Source organism: Carassius carassius, chromosome 36 (genome assembly GCF_963082965.1).
Source record: "Carassius carassius chromosome 36, fCarCar2.1, whole genome shotgun sequence".
NCBI classification, from domain to species: Eukaryota; Metazoa; Chordata; class Actinopteri; order Cypriniformes; family Cyprinidae; genus Carassius; species Carassius carassius.
Window position 1 is genome coordinate 11,597,866 of NC_081790.1, and position 19,769 is coordinate 11,617,634.

Below are 19,769 nucleotides of genomic sequence, written 5' to 3' on the forward strand. Positions count from 1 at the left end.
AAATAAATACTAAAGACAAACACATTCAGCAGCACAATATACTTACCATTCAATAAGATAAAGAGTAAGATAAAGGCTATGTGTGGTGATCTTTTGCCATCTAGTGAAATAAAGAAGCATCAGCCTGAGGATTTACATCATCAGATTACTTATTCCCTAACCATTTAGTTCATGATCATGTATCCCTCATTTCTTTATTTGATAATATATTACTATAGCATCCTATTTTGCTCAGTATAACAACTGACACATTTATGTGCCAAGTACATATCCCTCTCAGAAAAAGGAATAAACCTGTCACTTACTGTAGACAGTACCCTTTCAGAAGGTACAAATATCTGTACACTTTAGCTGCTAATATGTACTTCTAAAGTATAAATATGCTTTTAAACTACAAATATGTACCATTTGGGGGTAAATAAGGTACAAATATATACCGTTTAGATTTTGTAGCTATTAGGTAAGTGACAGCTTTGTATCTTTTTCAGTGAAAATGCTAATAAAATCATATATAGTAAAATATAGCACATATGATTTGAATCAGAATTTTTTTTGTAAAAAAAAAAAACAAAAAAAAACCGTTTGTTCGTACGTAGATTCGATGTCTAAGCGCAGTAATGTGAGGTGAAACAGCAGGTGGCGCTGTTGCTCTGTTGTGGTTTGTTTCAGACTCATGTGCTTTAGACAGGCAGAGACTCTGCTGCACTTACATCAACAGATGATCTGCTGTTTACTGCAGCTGTTTGACTGTAACACAGGGCAGAGAAGAGCACTTCAGTCTTCGATTAACTGGGATGGAATATGACAGTTTGTAGAAATACATGTGGATTCACAAAGAAGTCTGAAACACGGAGCCTCTGGGTAAGTCAACTTACCTGAACGATGCTGCTTTGCACTTAACGTTAAATGCCTTCAAGTGGCAAAATATGCAACAGGTCATTAAAGTACCGTTAATGTCTGTTTTAAAATATTTAAATAATAGTAGTAGCCTACTGTTATTATTGTTATTGATAATAAGATTTTTTTTCTTTTTCTATTGCACCAGGTTACTAATAACAAGTTAGATCCCAAAAATTATACCATTTGCATTTTCACAATATTGGCGTTCTTAGTTTCAATTAAAGAATACCAGAGTTTATTTGTTTAATAGAGTTTATTATCTAATCAGATTTTAGAGGAATTTGGGTGCAACTGTGATCGAATAGGACTGATCCTTTCAAGACTGAAACCTCATAATAGCTTTTACTCTTTTTTTATTTATTTTGTGATGAGCAAGAACTCAGTTAATGTGAAAAAGATACATATAATGCTAATTTTATAGTATGTTTTTGTGATCAAATACCATTTTACGGATTGTTGTTGTATATAGACATATAAATCAGCAGCTACATGATAAATGTGTGTTTAAGACCTCTATATTTGTGTTACTCCAATATGGGTTTTATGATGGTGTGAAAATATCACTCTCATAACTTGTGTGAGGCTTATGGTTTATGTTTTCTTTTCACCACAGATTGTGATTTATCCCTTTAAATGCAAATGCCACTCAGTTTTCCTGGTGGCATGAAATGAAAAAAGACGTTGTGTGGGAAGGTGTCGAAATCAGTTATTGGAGGGTTTGTCACTGCAGATTCTTTTCATCATGTCAATTATGTCACGTTAACCTTCATAGAAGATAAATCAATCAAATCAGAGATGCTACCAATATATTAAAGTGACAGTAACCTGCCAAGAGTTCTGGGTGTATGCTGAGGTAGATCCTTAGTGAAATCTATAGAGCTACCTGTTTCATTGTACTTTGTTAATATTTGTCTAATATTTTGTTTAATATGACCATGTTTTAGTGTTTTTGTCAATTGTTTGATAGTGAAGAATCCAGGTTGTGATGTATCACTTTTAGGTGTGGTTTATAACAGTTCATTCGGTATAGCATAAGTATAACATGTTCATTCGGAATGTTAATTCACAAATACAGTTCGAAGTCCCAGTTTATTTAATGCTTTTGAAAAACAGAAATTTTCAGATTCGTTTTTCAGAATAGATCCGTATGCTTCAGACAGTTAACTATGTTAAAATACCTTGAGCTGAAGGAACTCTTTAAGATTTCATAATTCAGCTCAGCTGTCTTTTTTGGTCATTTGATGAAACGGGTGCCTGTCCCAGTTTGATTTTGAAGTTTCATATGATTGAAAATCTTTTGTTTAAGTGTCAATTGCATTATGGTATCGTAAGCTAAATGGATGCATTTTAGAACAAAGATTCTGAAAGGTGACAGAGTTGACAGTTATGGTTTAATTTGACAAGCCTTGTTGTGATCAAGATTATGAAATAATGTTGCTTGCTTTATAGAAAGATCATTTAATAGTAATGTTTTTAGAGATTTATACTTTTCATTTGTCAATTGTTAACCATTCATAATCATGGTAACAGGGTTGACATTTTAAGATTGTCACCTACTGACAAACATGACAAAATCTTGGATAAAGTGATAAAAGGAAGAAATTTTAATTTGTCCTTAAAATGTACTTAATAAAAGTGTGATTTATGAAATAATAGTGCATTCTTTAACTGTATATATATACAGTTAAAGAAAAGAACTAAATTCCAATATAAAATAATATATATATATATTTTTTATAAAAATAATAATTCAATGCTTTTGTGTTCTCTTGCAAAGCTTTTGTATTTCCTGAGAAATTTGTGTTTGCTCAAAGAAACACAAAGAAATTTGTGTTTGCTTTTTTTTTTTTTCAAACGCAAAATACAAACATTTGCAAGAGGCAACAAAAGCATTAAAATACTTTTTCATCATATATATTTCTCATACATAATTTCATATTCTTTTTCATCATCATGTCTCCTTAGGGGTATCGTAGTATTCTCTGTTGGCACGGAAAAGCTGCCTAAAGATGTTGACTTTTACATTAATTTACACATATGCATATGAGGGAAACAGTTGGCACCTGTTTTGTCCTACACAAGAATCATGTGTAAATCAGCTGTGTAGCTGTTGTTTTGTTCAGCGTGTTTGATACAGGGCTATAATAATCATCTGGCTTGTTTGAAACTCAAGCGAAAGCAACAGAACAGGAAAGAAGTGTCCAGGCTGTCTCTGTAATACCCACTTGAGCCTCCCAGCAGGGCAAATACATCACACACTTCCAGTGTTTATTCTATAGACATTTGCACTACCAGTAAAATTTTTGAACAGATTTTTAATGTTTTTCTTTTTTTAAGAATTCTCTTCTGCTCACCAAGCCTTCGTTTATTTGCTCCAAAATACAGCAAAAGCAGAAATATTGTGAAATATTTTTTGCTATTAAAATAGCTGCTTTCTATCTGAAAATATTTTAAAATTAGATTTATTCCTGTGGTCGCATGATCTTTCATAAATCATTCTAATAAGGCTGATTTATCTAGAAGTGTATATGATTAATCATATCATTATTTTATTATGATATTTATATATACAAGGGTTTGCTGAATGCATAATATATAAAATATATTAGCTATAGTTGTAGTTGTAATAATCGTAATATGCCTAGGAAGCAAGGTAGTGAAAAAATGCAAGAGAAGAGTCACTTCCTAGTCAGTTTACAATGGCTTCATTTCACAAATACTGCTAATATATCAAAAATTCACATGTCTTGTATCCACTAAAATTTGCACATTTTATACATTGCATTGCTTAAAGTTTTAAAGTGTGCAAAGTTTATTAGAAACATTCATCTTTTTTAGATCCTAATTTCTGTAACAAAGTAAATCTCAATTCACTGATTCAGTCAACAACATGCTGATTGACAGCATGCAACGATTAGTTCTCGTGAGTCTTTAGTTTTGCTTAGAAAGAAAGATGGTCAGACACTCATCATGGCTCATGTTTACTTGTTATATCCCATAAGCCTGTGTTTCATTTACAAAGGTGCTGATGGTTTAATCTCAGTGCTCTCACTTTGAAGCTCATGCTGAAAGAATATGATTGAATTTGGGATGTGAGAACGCAAAACAGTTGTGTTTATCCCACAGGAGAGGGACTGCATTGTCTTGTGTGAACAAAACCCCATCTGAAGACTTCCATACAGATGACCAGTGATGGCTACATCATCAGACTCAACAGACAAGTTAGAACCACCTCAAAATATTTTACTACATATGTATTGATCTTATCTGTTTATATATAATTGGCTGCATATTTTTGTCTACAGTTCAGTGGATGAAGGTGTGTCTAAACACACTTCGAAGATAACGCTGTCTATTGTCCTGGTGATCGTCATTATACTGACTGCACTTGGTAATTTGCTTGTGATGGTGGCTCTCTGTAAAGACAGACAGCTGAGGTAATGCTGCTTCATATCTACATTTGAATTGGCTGTGTCAGTGTACATTGATGTGAAAATAAATTAATATTAGGCTATATTGGTTTAATCTGCAAGATATCTTAAAGTGAGGTAATCGTAGGTTAAAGGGATAGTCTAGTTCATCCAAAAATGTCTGTCATGAATTACTCACCCTCATGCTGTTCCAAACCCCTAAGTCCTTCGTTCATCTTGGGAACACAATTTAAGATATTTCTGATGGAATTGTTGAATAAAGTTGTTGTTTTGTTTTTCTTTGCACACAAAAAGTATTCTGGTAGCTTCATAAAATTACGGTTGAACCACTGATGTCACATGGAGTATTTTAATGATGCCCTTCTGGACCTTGATCAGAAGTCTATGCAGGGTCAGAAAAATATCTTGATTTGTGTTTCGAAGATAAATGGAGGTCTTATGGATTTGGAATTAAATGAGTGTGAGTAATTAATGACAGAATTGTCATTTTGGGGTGAACTATTCCTTTAATGTTACAAACAAGTAACACTGTGGTTCTCTGGTGTTTTCAAAACATTACTCTGACCAGCCCCACATAGCAACAAAAGCTCAGCCAATGGCGTGAGTTTGGGGTGGAGCCATCTATTTTTCCAACCAATGGCAGATTGTTCATACTTTTCGTATGAAGTTAAAATGGATCGTTTTAACATTTCCTGTGTTCTCAGAAGCTGTGGTAATTATATTTGGGTAAACTTCAATAGTGGTGAACTGAAAGAAATATATATTTTTTTATGTTCCAATTTTCTCCATCAGCAAAAGAAAAAAAAAATATTTTTCAAATTTGCCACCCCTCCCCCAGCCAACTTGATGCCAGGGTAATATAACAAGATGTATAGTGGCATAATTATTTATAAAAATAAATAAATAAATAAATTATTAAGTTAATAACTGTAAATGCATCAGTCTGTGAGGGCTCTTGAGTATGATAAAGTATCAGAGCAGCTTAAAAATGAGTATTTTCTGTGTATAGATACTAAAACATTTTCTGCAGTGAACTAATGTTTATTTACTGTTCCGTGTATAGGAAGAAGAAGACCAACTTCTTCATTGTATCACTGGCATTTGCAGACCTTCTAGTTGCCCTGGTTGTGATGCCGCTGGCAGCCATAGAGCTGACCACAGGTCAGTGGAAATATGGAGAGACATTCTGCTTGGTCCGTACCTCACTGGACGTGCTGCTAACCTCTGCATCTATTCTGCATCTGTGCTGCATTGCACTGGACAGGTGAGTGTGTTTGTAAAGCTAATATAGAAACCAAAAATGACTAATGTTGTTCTACACAAATAACTGCTTGTGTTGCCATGGCAATACTGAGAAAAGGGGTCTTGAATTAGAACGTTATCATGTGCGTAATAGCTTCGGGACAGCAGTCTTTTTTTGCTAGATTTTATGATGTTTTTTTCTATCTAAAACATGTTTGGGTCATGACATGCATTATCATATTTTTTATATAATTTTATACACATAATCATACATCAACAGTCAAATAATTGGAATAATTACGTCTTTTAAATCTTTTAAGCCGAATACAGCTGCATTCATTTGATCAGAAATATAGTAAAAATAATTATATTGTGAAATATCATTACAAATTAAGCAATAATAATAATTAAGCATCAAATCAGCATTTTAGAATGATTTCTGAAGGATCATGTGGCACTGAAGACTGGAGTATCACAGGAATAAATAATATTAAAAAAATATATTAAAATAGAATTATTTTTTTATCAAATAAATGCAGCATTGGTAAACATAAGAGATGTCTTTAAAAATAAAAAAGATTTATCATTACAAAATTTTGGATTTGTTTGGATTACTGTTTATTAACTTTTTTTTTTCCTCTCTAAACTGTAGGATTTGCATTTTGGCAACCAGAGGCACTCTGAAAGGTTTAAGCCCTGTAATCGTGCATTACAAAACTACAGTGTGCTACAATACTTTTCTGGCACCTTGCTGTGTTATATGCAAAGATGATGTCCAGCCTGTATTGTAATGTCTAATTTCTATTTTGTCCGATTCCTAATTGTTATGTTTCTTTGATTGTAAAGATGTGTTTTATTTACAACTCACAGAGTGAATTGTACATTCAGAAATGTACTCACAAAACAAGAAACACTTGACAGTAACTTCAGGGGTTTGTCAACATGTCAGCTAATTATGTGTAATTAGCTGCATTACGTATGCAGATTTTCTCATGTTCACCCATTAGGAAGAACGCAGCTCTCTTGGCCCATAAGAGAGCAGCTGTGATTTATGCACCGCACCTGGTCCATATGGCAGTAACAACACTTATTCTTAGTCTCTCAAAGCCTCTCTCTATCCTATCTCTCTCTCAAATTCTGTTTATCTGTCCTACTGTATCGCCAAGTCCTTTCTCCATCCATATGATTCCCATGGCTCATGATGCCTTTGCTTCTACAGTCTCTAGTGAGAGCATATTTTCTGGGTGTACATAATTCACAGCATTAGCTGTACAGTATGTAGGAACTCATTGATTATGCCTGACAGCATCCATGTATCAATCTTGAGATGTTTGCACTTCTTGTCTCGGGCAGGTACTATGCGATTTGCTGTCAGCCTCTGGTCTACAATAACAAGATGACACCTGTGAGAGTCTCACTGATGCTGGTTGGATGCTGGGTCATCCCCATTTTCATCTCTTTTCCCATCATGCAAAGTTGGAATACCATTGGAATCGAGAGCTTTGTAAGTAAAGAGTGGTTGGAAGCATTCTTCTTGTTATGCTGATGTTGTATATCTTTTATGTAATTGTGTAAGATGTGTAAGATGCATTCAAAAAACTGTTTTGAAAAAAAAATGCCACAAATTCAGGTTACAAAAAAATTTGAAAATTGTATGTAACAATTAAAAAAATGATGAAATGAAAGAATGATGTTATTTACTTTGGCTATATTGTAGAGAGGTTCTAAATGATGTTACTTCTTGAGTTTTACCATTTCAAGGAAGGTTACATTTTTGGTAATGTAAATAATATTAAAAATAGAAAATCAAAATATATTTTACAAAATTTAATATGTTCAAAAGTTGGAAGTCAGCATTTATATATAAATATATATATACCTATATTTAGTATTCAAAAAGGATGCATTAAATTGGTTTAAAGTTATGCTAAAGACTTTTACATTGCTACAAAAAAACTAAATTTTGAATAATTGCTGTTGTACTCTCTGAAAGAAATGTGACACTGGAGACTGGAGTAATGGCTGTAGTTTTGCCATCATAGGAATAAATTACACTTTAAAATATATTCAAATAGAAAACAGTTATTTAAAATGGTAATATACTACAATATTACTGTTTTTACTATATTTTTGATCATTTGAAGTAGATGCAGCCAAACCAATATTGGTTACCGATATTAGGGATTTTTAAAATTTACTAGTCAATATTGTATATATATATATATATATATATATATAAATACCAATAATTAATCATTAATAAATAATCAACCAATAATTTAAGCTTAATTTAGTTAAAAGGTTCATTTATGGTAAATAAATTATGGTGAAATTACTTTCACTTGTTGCATTTACAGAGAGAATAATCAGTTCTTGGTATCAGCCATAATTTTAATATTGATGCATCCTTCATTTCTTTTCTGTGTTTTTTCATGTCATTCCCCAGATCGAACAAAGAAAATTCAACTCCACCCATAATTCGACTTGTGTGTTTATGGTGAACCGGCCCTATGCTCTAGTGTGTTCGGCTGTGGCCTTCTATGTGCCTCTGGTGCTGATGGTTCTCGCCTATCAGCGAATCTATGTCACCGCTATGGGACACGCTCGGCGAATCGGCTCACTGCACCGGGCCGGCTCAGCCCCTTCTTCGACTTACCCCAACCATAATCAACAGGGCTCCAGTCGCATTAAGAATGAAACCAAGGCGGCCAAGACGCTGGCTGTCATCATGGGCTGCTTCTGTCTGTGCTGGGCGCCCTTCTTTATCACCAACATGGTGGATCCCTTCATCAATTACAGCGTGCCGTGGCAGATGTGGACCGCTTGGCTCTGGTTGGGTTACATCAATTCAGGCTTGAATCCGTTCCTATATGCTTTTCTGAACCGGGCTTTTCGGAGAGCCTTTCTTATGATCCTGTGCTGTGGAAATGAGCACTATGCCCCACAGGAGGGCTTTAGTCCAAGCAGACGGCACTCAGAGTCTGCCAACGGAACCTCCATTTCTCTCAGGTATAGTTAGTCCCTCTTGAACACACTGAGCTTTCAGAAATGAGTTCTGGGAGAAAAGAGATGAAGGATAACCTTATATGTGTCCCTGGACCACAAAACCAGTCTTAAGTCGCTGGGGTATATTTTTAGCAATAGCCAAAAAAACATTGAAATTCCTACCATTAATATATCAACACCTAATTTTTGAATAGTAACATGCATTGCTAAGAATTCATTTGGACAACTTTAAAGGCGATTTTCTCAGTATTTAGATTTTTTTGCACCCACAGATTCCAGATTTTCAAATAGTTGTATCTCGGCCAAATAGGGTCCAATCCTAATAAACCATACATCATTGAAAAGCTTATATATTCAGATTTCAGATGGTATAAACACTTAAGACTGACACTTAAGACTTACACTTAAGGTTTTGTGGTCCAGGGTCACATATATGAAAAGTGCATGGAAGAATATTGGTAAAGTGCTTTTTGATTTCTGGTTGGACTTACTGCATCATTAAGGTCCTTTTCCTGTTTAATTAGTTGTTTTCTAAAGGCCATATATACAGAAGTTCACAAATATTTTCACAAAGCGTTAACACTGTTCAAACATTTGGCGTCGGTAAGATACTTTTTTTTTTAAATAGTCTGCTCACCAAAGTATAAAGTATTGGAGAAAACAGTAATACTGTGAAATACTATTACAATTTAAAATAACTTTTCTGTTTTAGTATATTTCAAAATTGAATGTATTCCTTTGATTTCAAAGCTGAATTTTCAGCAGCCATTACTCCAGTTTTCAGTGTCACATGATCCTTCAGAAAATTGTTGTGCTGCTTAAGAATTTTGTGCAAACTGCTACATTTTTAAGTTTCTTTAATTAATAGAAAGTGACAGCATTTATTTGAAATAAGTCACATTATACACATATTAATCATATTTGACTAATTAAATAGACCTATATCCTTGCCGAAAAAAGTATTTATTTATTTAAACAAATTACTGACTCCAAACTTTTGATTGATAGTACACTATATTTATAATTTTTGAATGTTTCTGAATATTCAACCTTCAACAGGGCAGCAATTGCTAAATTTTTTTACTAATATTTAATTTTCCATATTTCCTGAGAAAAAAGGTAATGTGTTGTAAACAAAAAAACTACTAAATCTAAAGTTATAAGCTAAAATTCCATTAAATGTTTTATAAAATGCATTGTGTAAATTTAAATGCAATGTGCCAATAGCTAATCAGTCATTATTATTTTAATGGTTTTGCGATGAGTGTTAAAATGCTACCCTCAGTTAAAGGCTCCCTGCTCTTTCTCTCTGTCCTTGGCCCTGAAAAATGCTAAAAATGTTAGAAATGATAATGTCACAATAATCTTAGACATTATCATAAAAATGATCTTTATAAAACCCATTTAGAAACATACTAATACCATACAGACTTTTACAAGACACTTAAAAATGACATAATCAGCTGGAACATGCTTTGTATCTTTGAAAGTGAAAAGCTGTTTAGCCGCAAGAGCTGGTAGAATATTCAGCATCAAGTCTTTCCATGATTCCAGTTGTTTTTCTCCTCATAGTTTCAGACTTATTTAACTGCGCTCTGCTATTACAGAAGCAATTTCCCCCAAACTGGATTTGCATAAGTATAGATGACATCACTTTGCAAATCTTTAACAAAACAAACACTTGCAATTCTCATCGCTCTAAAACTTTAAGGTGTGCGTAAAACATTTTAAATACACCTCTATTTATTTGCCCTTCTTTTATTCGTGCATTTCTATTATTTGTGTGTCTTCCAGCCCCAGGCGAATTAATTACTTCACTGATGTTTTGACCTTTCTGGTAATCTAAGGCAAGTACTCTGAATGTCTACACTCGGTGGTTTGCCGCCTCATTCTAGAAAAATTCTTGTTGTTTCATAATGCACGAATATAATGGATGTATCCTTATGATTTCCTTTGTTACATTGATGTTTAGGGGAATTATTCCCCTTATTATTACTGTAAAGTGGTTCTAGACAAACCATGATGTTTGGTTTGCGTGAGTAGTCTCTTTTTGTAAATTTTTGTGTGCTGCAAAGCCCTTTTGCAAAGTATTTTAAGTCTTATTTTGCTGTATATTAAACTAGCTAACCATTTTTGACAAAGTATTTTTAATAATAATAGTATTTGTAATAGTTTTTAGTATATTTGATGGCAGAACTGTATTAGCTGAGGCACTGACGCAGCTTACTTCAAAGCATCTGGCACACTTTACCCCACATCTACCATTTTTGGGACAATAATTAATTATAATAATTATTTTCACTTGTAATTTCAGTGACAGGCATTGTTTGGTCAACCAAATTACATTTTCTTGATCAGGTCAACCACATTATTTTGAATTAAAATAAAAAAAAAATACCGCAAAAAATAAAAATCTAAAACCAAAACACAGATGACGGTCAATAATGTCTTCAAAATGACATCACATGATGCTGGACAAATGGTTTTGTGCTGTGTGAGAATATGGTATGTATTCTCTTAATGGATATTTCTAAAGAGAAATTGTTAGAAAAAATATAATTATCCTCAGTGGACATAAAATTAACCCTAAATTGCAGAATGAATAACCCATAAATATATACAGTACAAACATACACATACAGTAGCTTTCCAGATTTAGAGGTGACTAAATATTACATTTTAAGATTAATAAAATAAACACACAACTAAAGAGGAGGTTTGATTCTAATCTAGTTTAACTTTAGCGGGTTTTTTCTTTGTTTTTCCAAGGCAGTCTATGTCAAAAATGATCTCAGTGTGTTTCTGACGGAAGATTTAACTGCCTCTGCAGCGTGTTCCCCTGTTGAAATTATTGTATCCAAATTAATAGTACACATTCAGCTCACTTAATTGCTTCAACTTCTCCGTTATTCCAGTGTTTTGTTTTAAAGCAGCTTTCAATGCTATAAATGTAAGGATTTAGAGTTACACTTAGGCTCCTTTGTTAGGGGCTGCTGCAGAATCTCTCCTTGTGCAACACGAGCGAATACACAGCGAGAAGTGATTTTTTTATTTGATTTTTTTGTCTGAAAGCTACAGCCTTGATCCCCTCAAGTGCCGCATTTTTCCCACTTTGTTTGTTATCAAACTGATGATTGGTGATGCAGAAAAGGTGTCAGAATACACAGCTCTCTCTGCTTCTGTTTCCATAGAGACTTCTCTAATGGCCAGCATCCAGCAAACCTTAATCGTCAATCACAGCCTTTCACATTTTCCATATTCTACACATTTGTTCCTAGAACGTTCCGGGAGGAATGTCTGAAATGTGACATTCTCCCTACCAAGGAACATTTGGGCGACTTATCCATGTGGTTTAAGTCCGCTCTCTACTCAAGCGGAGGGCTTTGAGTTGAGCTTTCTGAATCCGTTCTGTGGCAGTCGGACTCACGTTTCGCTCGGTGTGACTGAAAAAGCGTCACGTTTGTGAGAGGAACTTTGGACCTTTGGCTCAATCAGAACCAGGTACCACCAAACACCGCTGTCTTCCAAGAATTATTAATCCAGGACTGTGTCCAAAACCTCTTCAGAATGATATGTACATGTCAGCAAGCTTGAAGATAAACGTCATCGCGTTCAGGTTCAGCCAAGGTCAAATCAAAGCCTCCACACAGCCTTGAAACCAAAAGCCAAGAAATAAAACCAAAACATATGAGAGAATGTTTTATTTTTGCTCTTCAATCTAATAGAGAGCATGATTGAGGAATGAGAACATCCTGATAGCGTTCTCTCTCTGATGACTTCTTAAATAGAAGCTGAGATGAAGGTGGTCACATGTTTTATGGCTCTATTTTAGATTAAGGACCTTGTTGTTATTGCGGTCTATAAAAACGTCCCGTTAGAGAGAGGAATTCAATTTGATGGCACTGTGTGACGTGGCGGCCTTGTACCCTGACATCACTTTAATTCAGACCTGTCTCAACACATTTTTAAAAAAGCGTTCAATCACAGATAACTCTGCCTTGTGATGAATTTGACACTGCAGTAAAGGCCTTAAATATTGATTCTGATGTTTTAGGGTGTCAGCTATAGTAACGGTCTAGTTTTAGTTTCTGCCATTCTGATCACAGACACTTAGAGTGAGTTAACAGGAGCAATGGGGTATTGTCTCAGATTGATTTTATAATGTACTTTACAAGCTTTCCCTCCTTGCCGAAGCAGTTATTAACTCAGATTGATCTTAGAAGTGGCACAATTTAGCAGCCCTTTATACAAATAGTGCCAGTGATGAGCAAACCTCCTCCCCGTGTCTAAAAGAGGGCATAACTATCAAATAAATAGTTCTGATTATTAATAATCTTGCGATTATAAACTATTTGATTAGATACAGCATATTATAAAAGATTCTGGAAAGTTGCTGTAATCTTGGTTTGGCTTTCACCATTGAGTCTAAATTATTAAAGGAATAGTTCATCCAAACATTCAGTCTTCAGTGTTATTATTGTTAACTACAAAACTGTTAAAAATAGTTTTCGGGTCATTTAAATAAAGCTGAAATAAAATAGAAATATTGGATGAAAAGTTTAAAAATTTTAAATGTTTTGGCAACCGACTGAAATGAGTTTAAGTTTCAAGTTTAAGTAAAACTATTAGACCTTATTATATCTGAATAAACGCAAGTGTAAATGTGATTTGAGAACTGAGATGAAAGATTATTATTGAATAACAGCTTGATTTTTGGTCTGTTCCTCGCACAGAAATATTGTATGGCTTAAGAAAACTTGGAATAGATCGCCTAAATCATATGGTACTTTTGTCATGTTTGGAGTTTGAAAACCCTTGGTCAAATTCAGCTGTATATCAGAGCTGTACGAACATTGTGCTAAACATGGAAGACTGTATCCGCTACGGAATAATTCTTTTAAAGGTAATTGTGACTTTTTATCTCACAATTATGACTTTTTTTCTCAGAATTGTGTGATATATACTTGTAATTGCGAGTAACAAAGTCCAATTTTTAAGAGGGAAAAGACTGATATGTTCTCAGAATTGCAAGTTTATATCTAACAATTCTGACTTAATAACTCACAACTGCATCTTATAAAGTCAGAATTGCGACATACAAACTCGCAATTCTAAAAAAAGTTCACAATTTCCAGATATAAACATCTCGCAATTCTAAGAATTCTCTGAATTACGGCATGTTTATATCTCGAAATTGTGAACTTTTTTCATATCTTTTTTCTATATAATTTATATTGCACAATTGCGAGTTTATATCTCAGAATTCTGAGATAAAAAGTCACCAATTATCTTTTTGATTTTTTTATTCAGTGGAAGCGGGCTTCCATATAAACATCTACTTTTGTGTTCAGTGGAAAAAAATAAGTCACAGAGGTTTGAAATAACTTGAGAGTGAATAAATTACAGAATGTTCAATTTTGGTTCTATCCATTTCATACAGTACATTTAAATATCACCAGTCTTTTTAATGTTTTTTGATAGCTTCTAGCTAAGGACAGAAACGAGATGAGGACAGAGATCAGTCAAAGAAGAAAGCTTTGAGACAGACAGGCTGCTCTTTTTACAAAGTATTCAAAGCTCAAAGCCTGCCTGGCCTTTTGTAGGAATCTGTTTTTGCATATGGGGAGAATTATTGGAGATTAGGAGTATAAAGTAGCTCATAAAGTGGGGAACTCATCTGAACTGGATTACTGATTTTATCAATCTCAGTCTTATTATACAACCCGAACGTTAATAAAACGTTTTTTAAATTTTAATAAAATGAAAACTAAAAGACTTTCAAATCACATGAGCCAATATTTTATTCACAATAGAACATAACATAGCAAATGTTTAAACTGAGAAAGTTTACAATTTTATGCACAAAATGAGCTCATTTCAATTTTGATTTCTGCTACAGGTCTCAAAATAGTTGGGACGGGGCATGTTTACCATGGTGTAGCATCTCCTTTTCTTTTCAAAACAGTTTGAAGAAGTCTGGGCATTGAGGCTATGAGTTGCTGGAGTTTTGCTGTTGGAATTTGGTCCCATTCTTGCCTTATATAGATTTCAAGCTGCTGAAGAGTTCGTGGTCGTCTTTGACGTATTTTTCGTTTAATGATGCACCAAATGTTATCTATAGGTGAAAGATCTGGACTGCAGGCAGGCCAGGTTAGCACCCGGACTCTTCTACGACGAAGCCATGCTGTTGTTATAGCTGCAGTATGTGGTTTTGCATTGTCCTGCTGAAATAAACAAGGCCTTCCCTGAAATAGACGTTGTTTGGAGGGAAGCATATGTTGCTCTAAAACCTTTATATACCTTTCAGCATTCACAGAGCCTTCCAAAACATGCAAGCTGCCCATACCGTATGCACTTATGCACCCCCATACCATCAGAGATGCTGGCTTTTGAACTGAACGCTGATAACATGCTGGAAGGTCTCCCTCCTCTTTAGCCCGGAGGACACGGCGTCGGTGATTTCCAACAAGAATGTCAAATTTGGACTCGTCTGACCATAAAACACTATTCCACTTTGAAATAGTCCATTTTAAATGAGCCTTGGCCCACAGGACACGACGGCGCTTCTGGACCATGTTCACATATGGCTTCCTTTTTGCATGATAGAGCTTTAGTTGGCATGTGCTGATGGCACGGCGGATTGTGTTTACCGACAGTGGTTTCTGAAAGTATTCCTGGGCCCATTTAGTAATGTCATTGACACAATCATGCCGATGAGTGATGCAGTGTCGTCTGAGAGCCCGAAGACCACGGGCATCCAATAAAGGTCTCCGGCCTTGTCCCTTACGCACAGAGATTTCTCCAGTTTCTCTGAATCTTTTGATGATGTTATGCACTGTAGATGATGAGATTTGCAAAGCCTTTGCAATTTGACGTTGAGGAACATTGTTTTTAAAGTTTTCCACAATTTTTTTACGCAGTCTTTCACAGATTGGAGAGCCTCTGCCCATCTTTACTTCTGAGAGACTCTGCTTCTCTAAGACAAAGCTTTTATAGCTAATCATGTTACAGACCTGATATCAATTAACTTAATTAATCACTAGATGTTCTCCCAGCTGAATCTTTTCAAAACTGCTTGCTTTTTTAGCCATTTGTTGCCCCCGTGCCAACTTTTTTGAGACCTGTAGCAGGCATTAAATCTTAAATGAGCTAATTAAGTGGATAAAAGTGTAAAATTTCTCAGTTTAAACATTTGCTACGTTATCTATGTTCTATTGTGAATAAAATATTGGCTCATGTGATTTGAAATTCCTTTAGTTTTCATTTTATTAAAATTTAAAAAACGCCCCAACTTTTCCGGAATTCGGGTTGTAGAACAGTTCATGATAACAGCATGAAAAAGGTTTTAAGACATGCCTGTCGACCCAAAGGGCTCCTCTTTTCTTTTGGGAAATTAATATTGATTGAGAGTGCTAACCGTAATATTTATTTAAAGATTTTTTTTTTATTAGGACATCCTAGAATTGGAACATCTGGTCAGCAATACAATTTAAAGGGATAGTTCATCCAAAAATGAAAGTTGTTCCAAACCTGTATGAGTTTCTTTCTTCTGTTATACACAAAATAAGACATTTTGAAGAATGCTGGTAACCAGTTGAAGGTAGCCATTCACTAACAAAAGTAACATTCTAACACAATTCCAACATTCTTCAGATCCTAAATCTTTTGTTTTCAACAGAAGAAATTCGTTCATATTTGAATACATTATCTGACAAATAACAATCCTGCTGCATACAGTTGCAAGACATTCTGTGAGTAAAAGCTAACAAGGTTTTCATTTTTGACAGTTGATTTAATAAGAATAATTTAATCAGATTTCACTCTGACATTCAAGGTTAATCTAATTTAGTTCTGGACAGCAGAAGCACATTTACTTCTTATAAATCAACATTCATTTACAAAGCAAATGGATCAGTGTAGAATAACATTTCCATTCTACACGAATTCATTTGCTTATTGCGTTGTAGAACTTTGTACCAAACCATGTGATCATGAAATGATGTGTATTTTTAAGTACATATATTATATAGCAGTCTCACATTATTCAGACTGTGTAGTATATTACAGTATTATATACAATTCTGAGTTTACATCTCACAATATATGTAGTCATGTATGTTCTAAATTTATGTCTAGCATTTCTGACATTTTTCTCCGAATTATATGGACCATATTGGTGATCGACTGATGTGTTGACTGTAAACTATGTTTGTATAAAAAAGACCTATGTTAAATTATGTTTATTTACCATTGAAAAAAATAGCACTGAAACATCACAAGGGTGAGAAAATATTGAGAAAATTGTAATTTTGTGGTAAACTATCCCTATAACAAAATTTGCATTAACTTGTGCCGTAAACTGAGAGGTCAAGTCTTGTGTAAAATTTTAAGAAGGAGGGAAAGCCAGTCAGAGAGATGAGAAGGTGGTTAGGAACTTAGTGAGTTTGTGGCTTGTGTGACAGTCAGGCTTGAGAATGCCTTAATCTTTCCCCTGCCGACCCTCGGACAAGATTCGCTCGAGTGCAGCTCACACGAGTCAATCACTCTATACTCCCCAAGCATTGAACCCAAGACACATTCTTTCAGCTGTTTCGCTGCTCTTGTGATGTATATCATGCTTAAATGACAACGTGCTGAGGACAGAACCCTGTGGAGCCCTATTCATATAAGACAAAAGGGATGTGACACTCATGCTGTCCGTGCTTGAAGCGTCCTCAGCTTAAATGTGTGCTAATGTGTGCAAAAAGTGCAACGTTTCATCCTAAGAAGATCTGCAGTGAGCTCAGGTTCACTAAAACCTGCTGTAGTGCTGAGATAACGCATATCAAGTGCTATAGTTTGAAAGATCTGCTCCACATTCTGATCCTCAGTGATGATGGTTTCTTTTTAACACTAACACCAGATATAGTCTTTAAACCAGAGATGTAGGAACAATACGAAAAGTGGAAAGGACACATGATAAGCCTTGACAGCTTGGATCATTAATATAAGATGATGTAACATTTGCCCAGTTGCAAACAGTGCCAGAAATGACCTTTTTAGCTGAAGTCTGAGTACTTAAAGCAATTTTTAAAGTCCATGTGAATGCACTTACTGCTGTTTCTAGTTTTGATGTCTGCATTGGCTTTATACAGTAAATCAGAAATGAATATGGAATATTGACAACATTCGTAAAGTCAAGAATTTAGAACAGTCATTGTTTAATCTATGACAATGAACTTGTCCATTCAAACTGAGTTGTTTTACAAAATTTTTTTTTTAAATAAATTAAATATTTTATTCAGGAAGGACACATTAAATTGATTAAAAGTGACAGGAAAGATATATATTTTTTTTTTATTTCACAAAAGATTTCTATTTCAAACGCCATTTTTATTAAATTTTATTCATCAAAGAATCCTGAAAACGTGTGTTTCCACAGAAACAATTAGGGGGCACAGCAATTTTTTGACATCGATAGTAATAAAAAAAAATTCTTGAGCACCAAATGAACTAATTTGAATGGTTGCTGAAGAATCATGTGATACTGAATTTCAGCTTTGCCATTACAGGAGTAAATTACATTCTATATATATATATATATATATATATATATATATATAAAATAGAGAACGATTATTTAAATTGTAATAGCAAAACACAGTTTTACTGTATTTTATTCAAATAAATAAGAAACCAAAAAAATAACTTTTAAGCTGTAGTGTTCTGTATTAGCAAAACATTAAACATCAACCCTATTAGGAGTTTTTGGATGAAAAATTTATTATAATGAATAGTCACAGATGTCATCTAAATGGCAACAGTACCTAGCATTGTGAAAGTTTTCTTTTTGACTCACTTAATGGATGTGCACCATAATTGTGCAAAAACTCTTCAACATGGTTTAATTAGATGTTAATGGATGTCTAAATTTGGTCAGAGGAATGCATTTGATTGACGTACATGGTTTGCTTGAAGTTTTTTTATGAAACCATTAAGAGAGATCCTTTGAAACCATACTTTCTCTAAAGCTAAAACAAATCTAAGAACAACTAAAAAGTGTACTGACAGATTGAACCCATCAAGGATTCATGTGTATCTTAGCTGAAGATAAATAACTTTGATTTTCCTAAGACATAACAGGGATAATAAAAATTGCATATCTAAAATCATTCCATAAAGGCTCTATATGTTTAAGGAATCTGTTGCTCTGATTTAGATGTGTCTGGTCTATTATCTTTTTCTATTATCTGCTTTCATTCACTCTGTACATTGACATTAACAGTACAACATTCCTTTTCTTAGAAAACTTTGTGCTGCATTTGCTTCTTTCCAACCAAGCAGAATATAACAGTTTGTTTTGTGTTTTTTTTTTTTTCAGATTGTCATTTCTTCAAATCCGAAGGTCCAGCGATAATTCCAACCGATTTCTGTCAAGCGAGCAGGAATCTCAGGAGTCTGTTGGTGCATCATAGCCAAGAATTCAATGCCAACAGCAGCCTGAGGAGAACATACAGACAACAGTCTACATAGGAAACGTGTCAAATCAAGAGACTTCATTGCAGTTTCCTTTTGATGAGAAACAACAAATCACAAAGATGGTGTATAGGCCTATTTCGTAAAACTTCTAGAGTACATTATGTAAGAATGATTTTAGCATGCAGGTATTTTATCAGACAGCCTAAAACCATTAATGCAACCAGATAAAATGTCCAGGAATAGCACAACAAAGGAAAAGAAAGCAAAGAAAATACACTTTAAAAGAAGTAATGCACTTAAAAATGAAAATTGCTGAATATTTATTCACCCTCAGGTCTTCCAAGACCATCACTTCTCACAAATGGATCCTGTGCCGTGAATGGGTGCCGTAAAAAGTGTTCCTCCAGGAACTGAAATTCTGTCCTGTAGAGTTGATCTCCAACCCTAATTAAACACACCTGGAGCAGCTGTTCAGGGTCTTCAGGGATTACTGTCTTCCAAGCATGTGTTTTGGAGCTGGTTGGAGCTACATTCTGCAGGACACCGGGCTCCACGACTGGAGTTTGATACGTGTTTAAGCCGGAAGCAACAGTTTGAAGTTAAAAACATCTTAAAGATGGATTTGTTTCAACATGTAGCTTTTCACTTTACAAGATAATTGATGGACTGGCGTCGTGTGGATTACTGTCATGTTTTTATCAGCTGTTTGGACTCTTAATGTGACGGCACCCA

At 34.4% G+C, this 19,769-nt stretch overlaps 1 protein-coding gene across 1 annotated transcript; it reads left to right on the forward strand.

Moving 5' to 3' along the window:
* The first annotated feature begins 693 nt into the window (after positions 1-693).
* LOC132117162 (5-hydroxytryptamine receptor 4-like) lies at positions 694-19,272 on the forward strand. Its single transcript, XM_059526260.1, has 7 exons — positions 694-861; positions 4,027-4,121; positions 4,206-4,337; positions 5,395-5,595; positions 6,927-7,077; positions 8,020-8,582; positions 18,940-19,272. Exons 2-7 carry the CDS (start codon positions 4,093-4,095, stop codon positions 19,031-19,033), a joined length of 1,170 nt encoding a protein of 389 aa, XP_059382243.1. The 5' UTR covers positions 694-861; positions 4,027-4,092; the 3' UTR covers positions 19,034-19,272.
* Positions 19,273-19,769: the final 497 nt, after the last annotated feature.

Coding starts and splice junctions, on each gene's coding strand:
- LOC132117162 (XM_059526260.1), top strand. CDS start 4,093: ATGGCTACATCATCAGACTCAACAGACAA. Junction 4,338..5,394: donor TGTAAAGACAGACAGCTGAG/GTAATGCTGCTT, acceptor TTCCGTGTATAG/GAAGAAGAAGACCAACTTCT. Junction 5,596..6,926: donor TGCTGCATTGCACTGGACAG/GTGAGTGTGTTT, acceptor TGTCTCGGGCAG/GTACTATGCGATTTGCTGTC.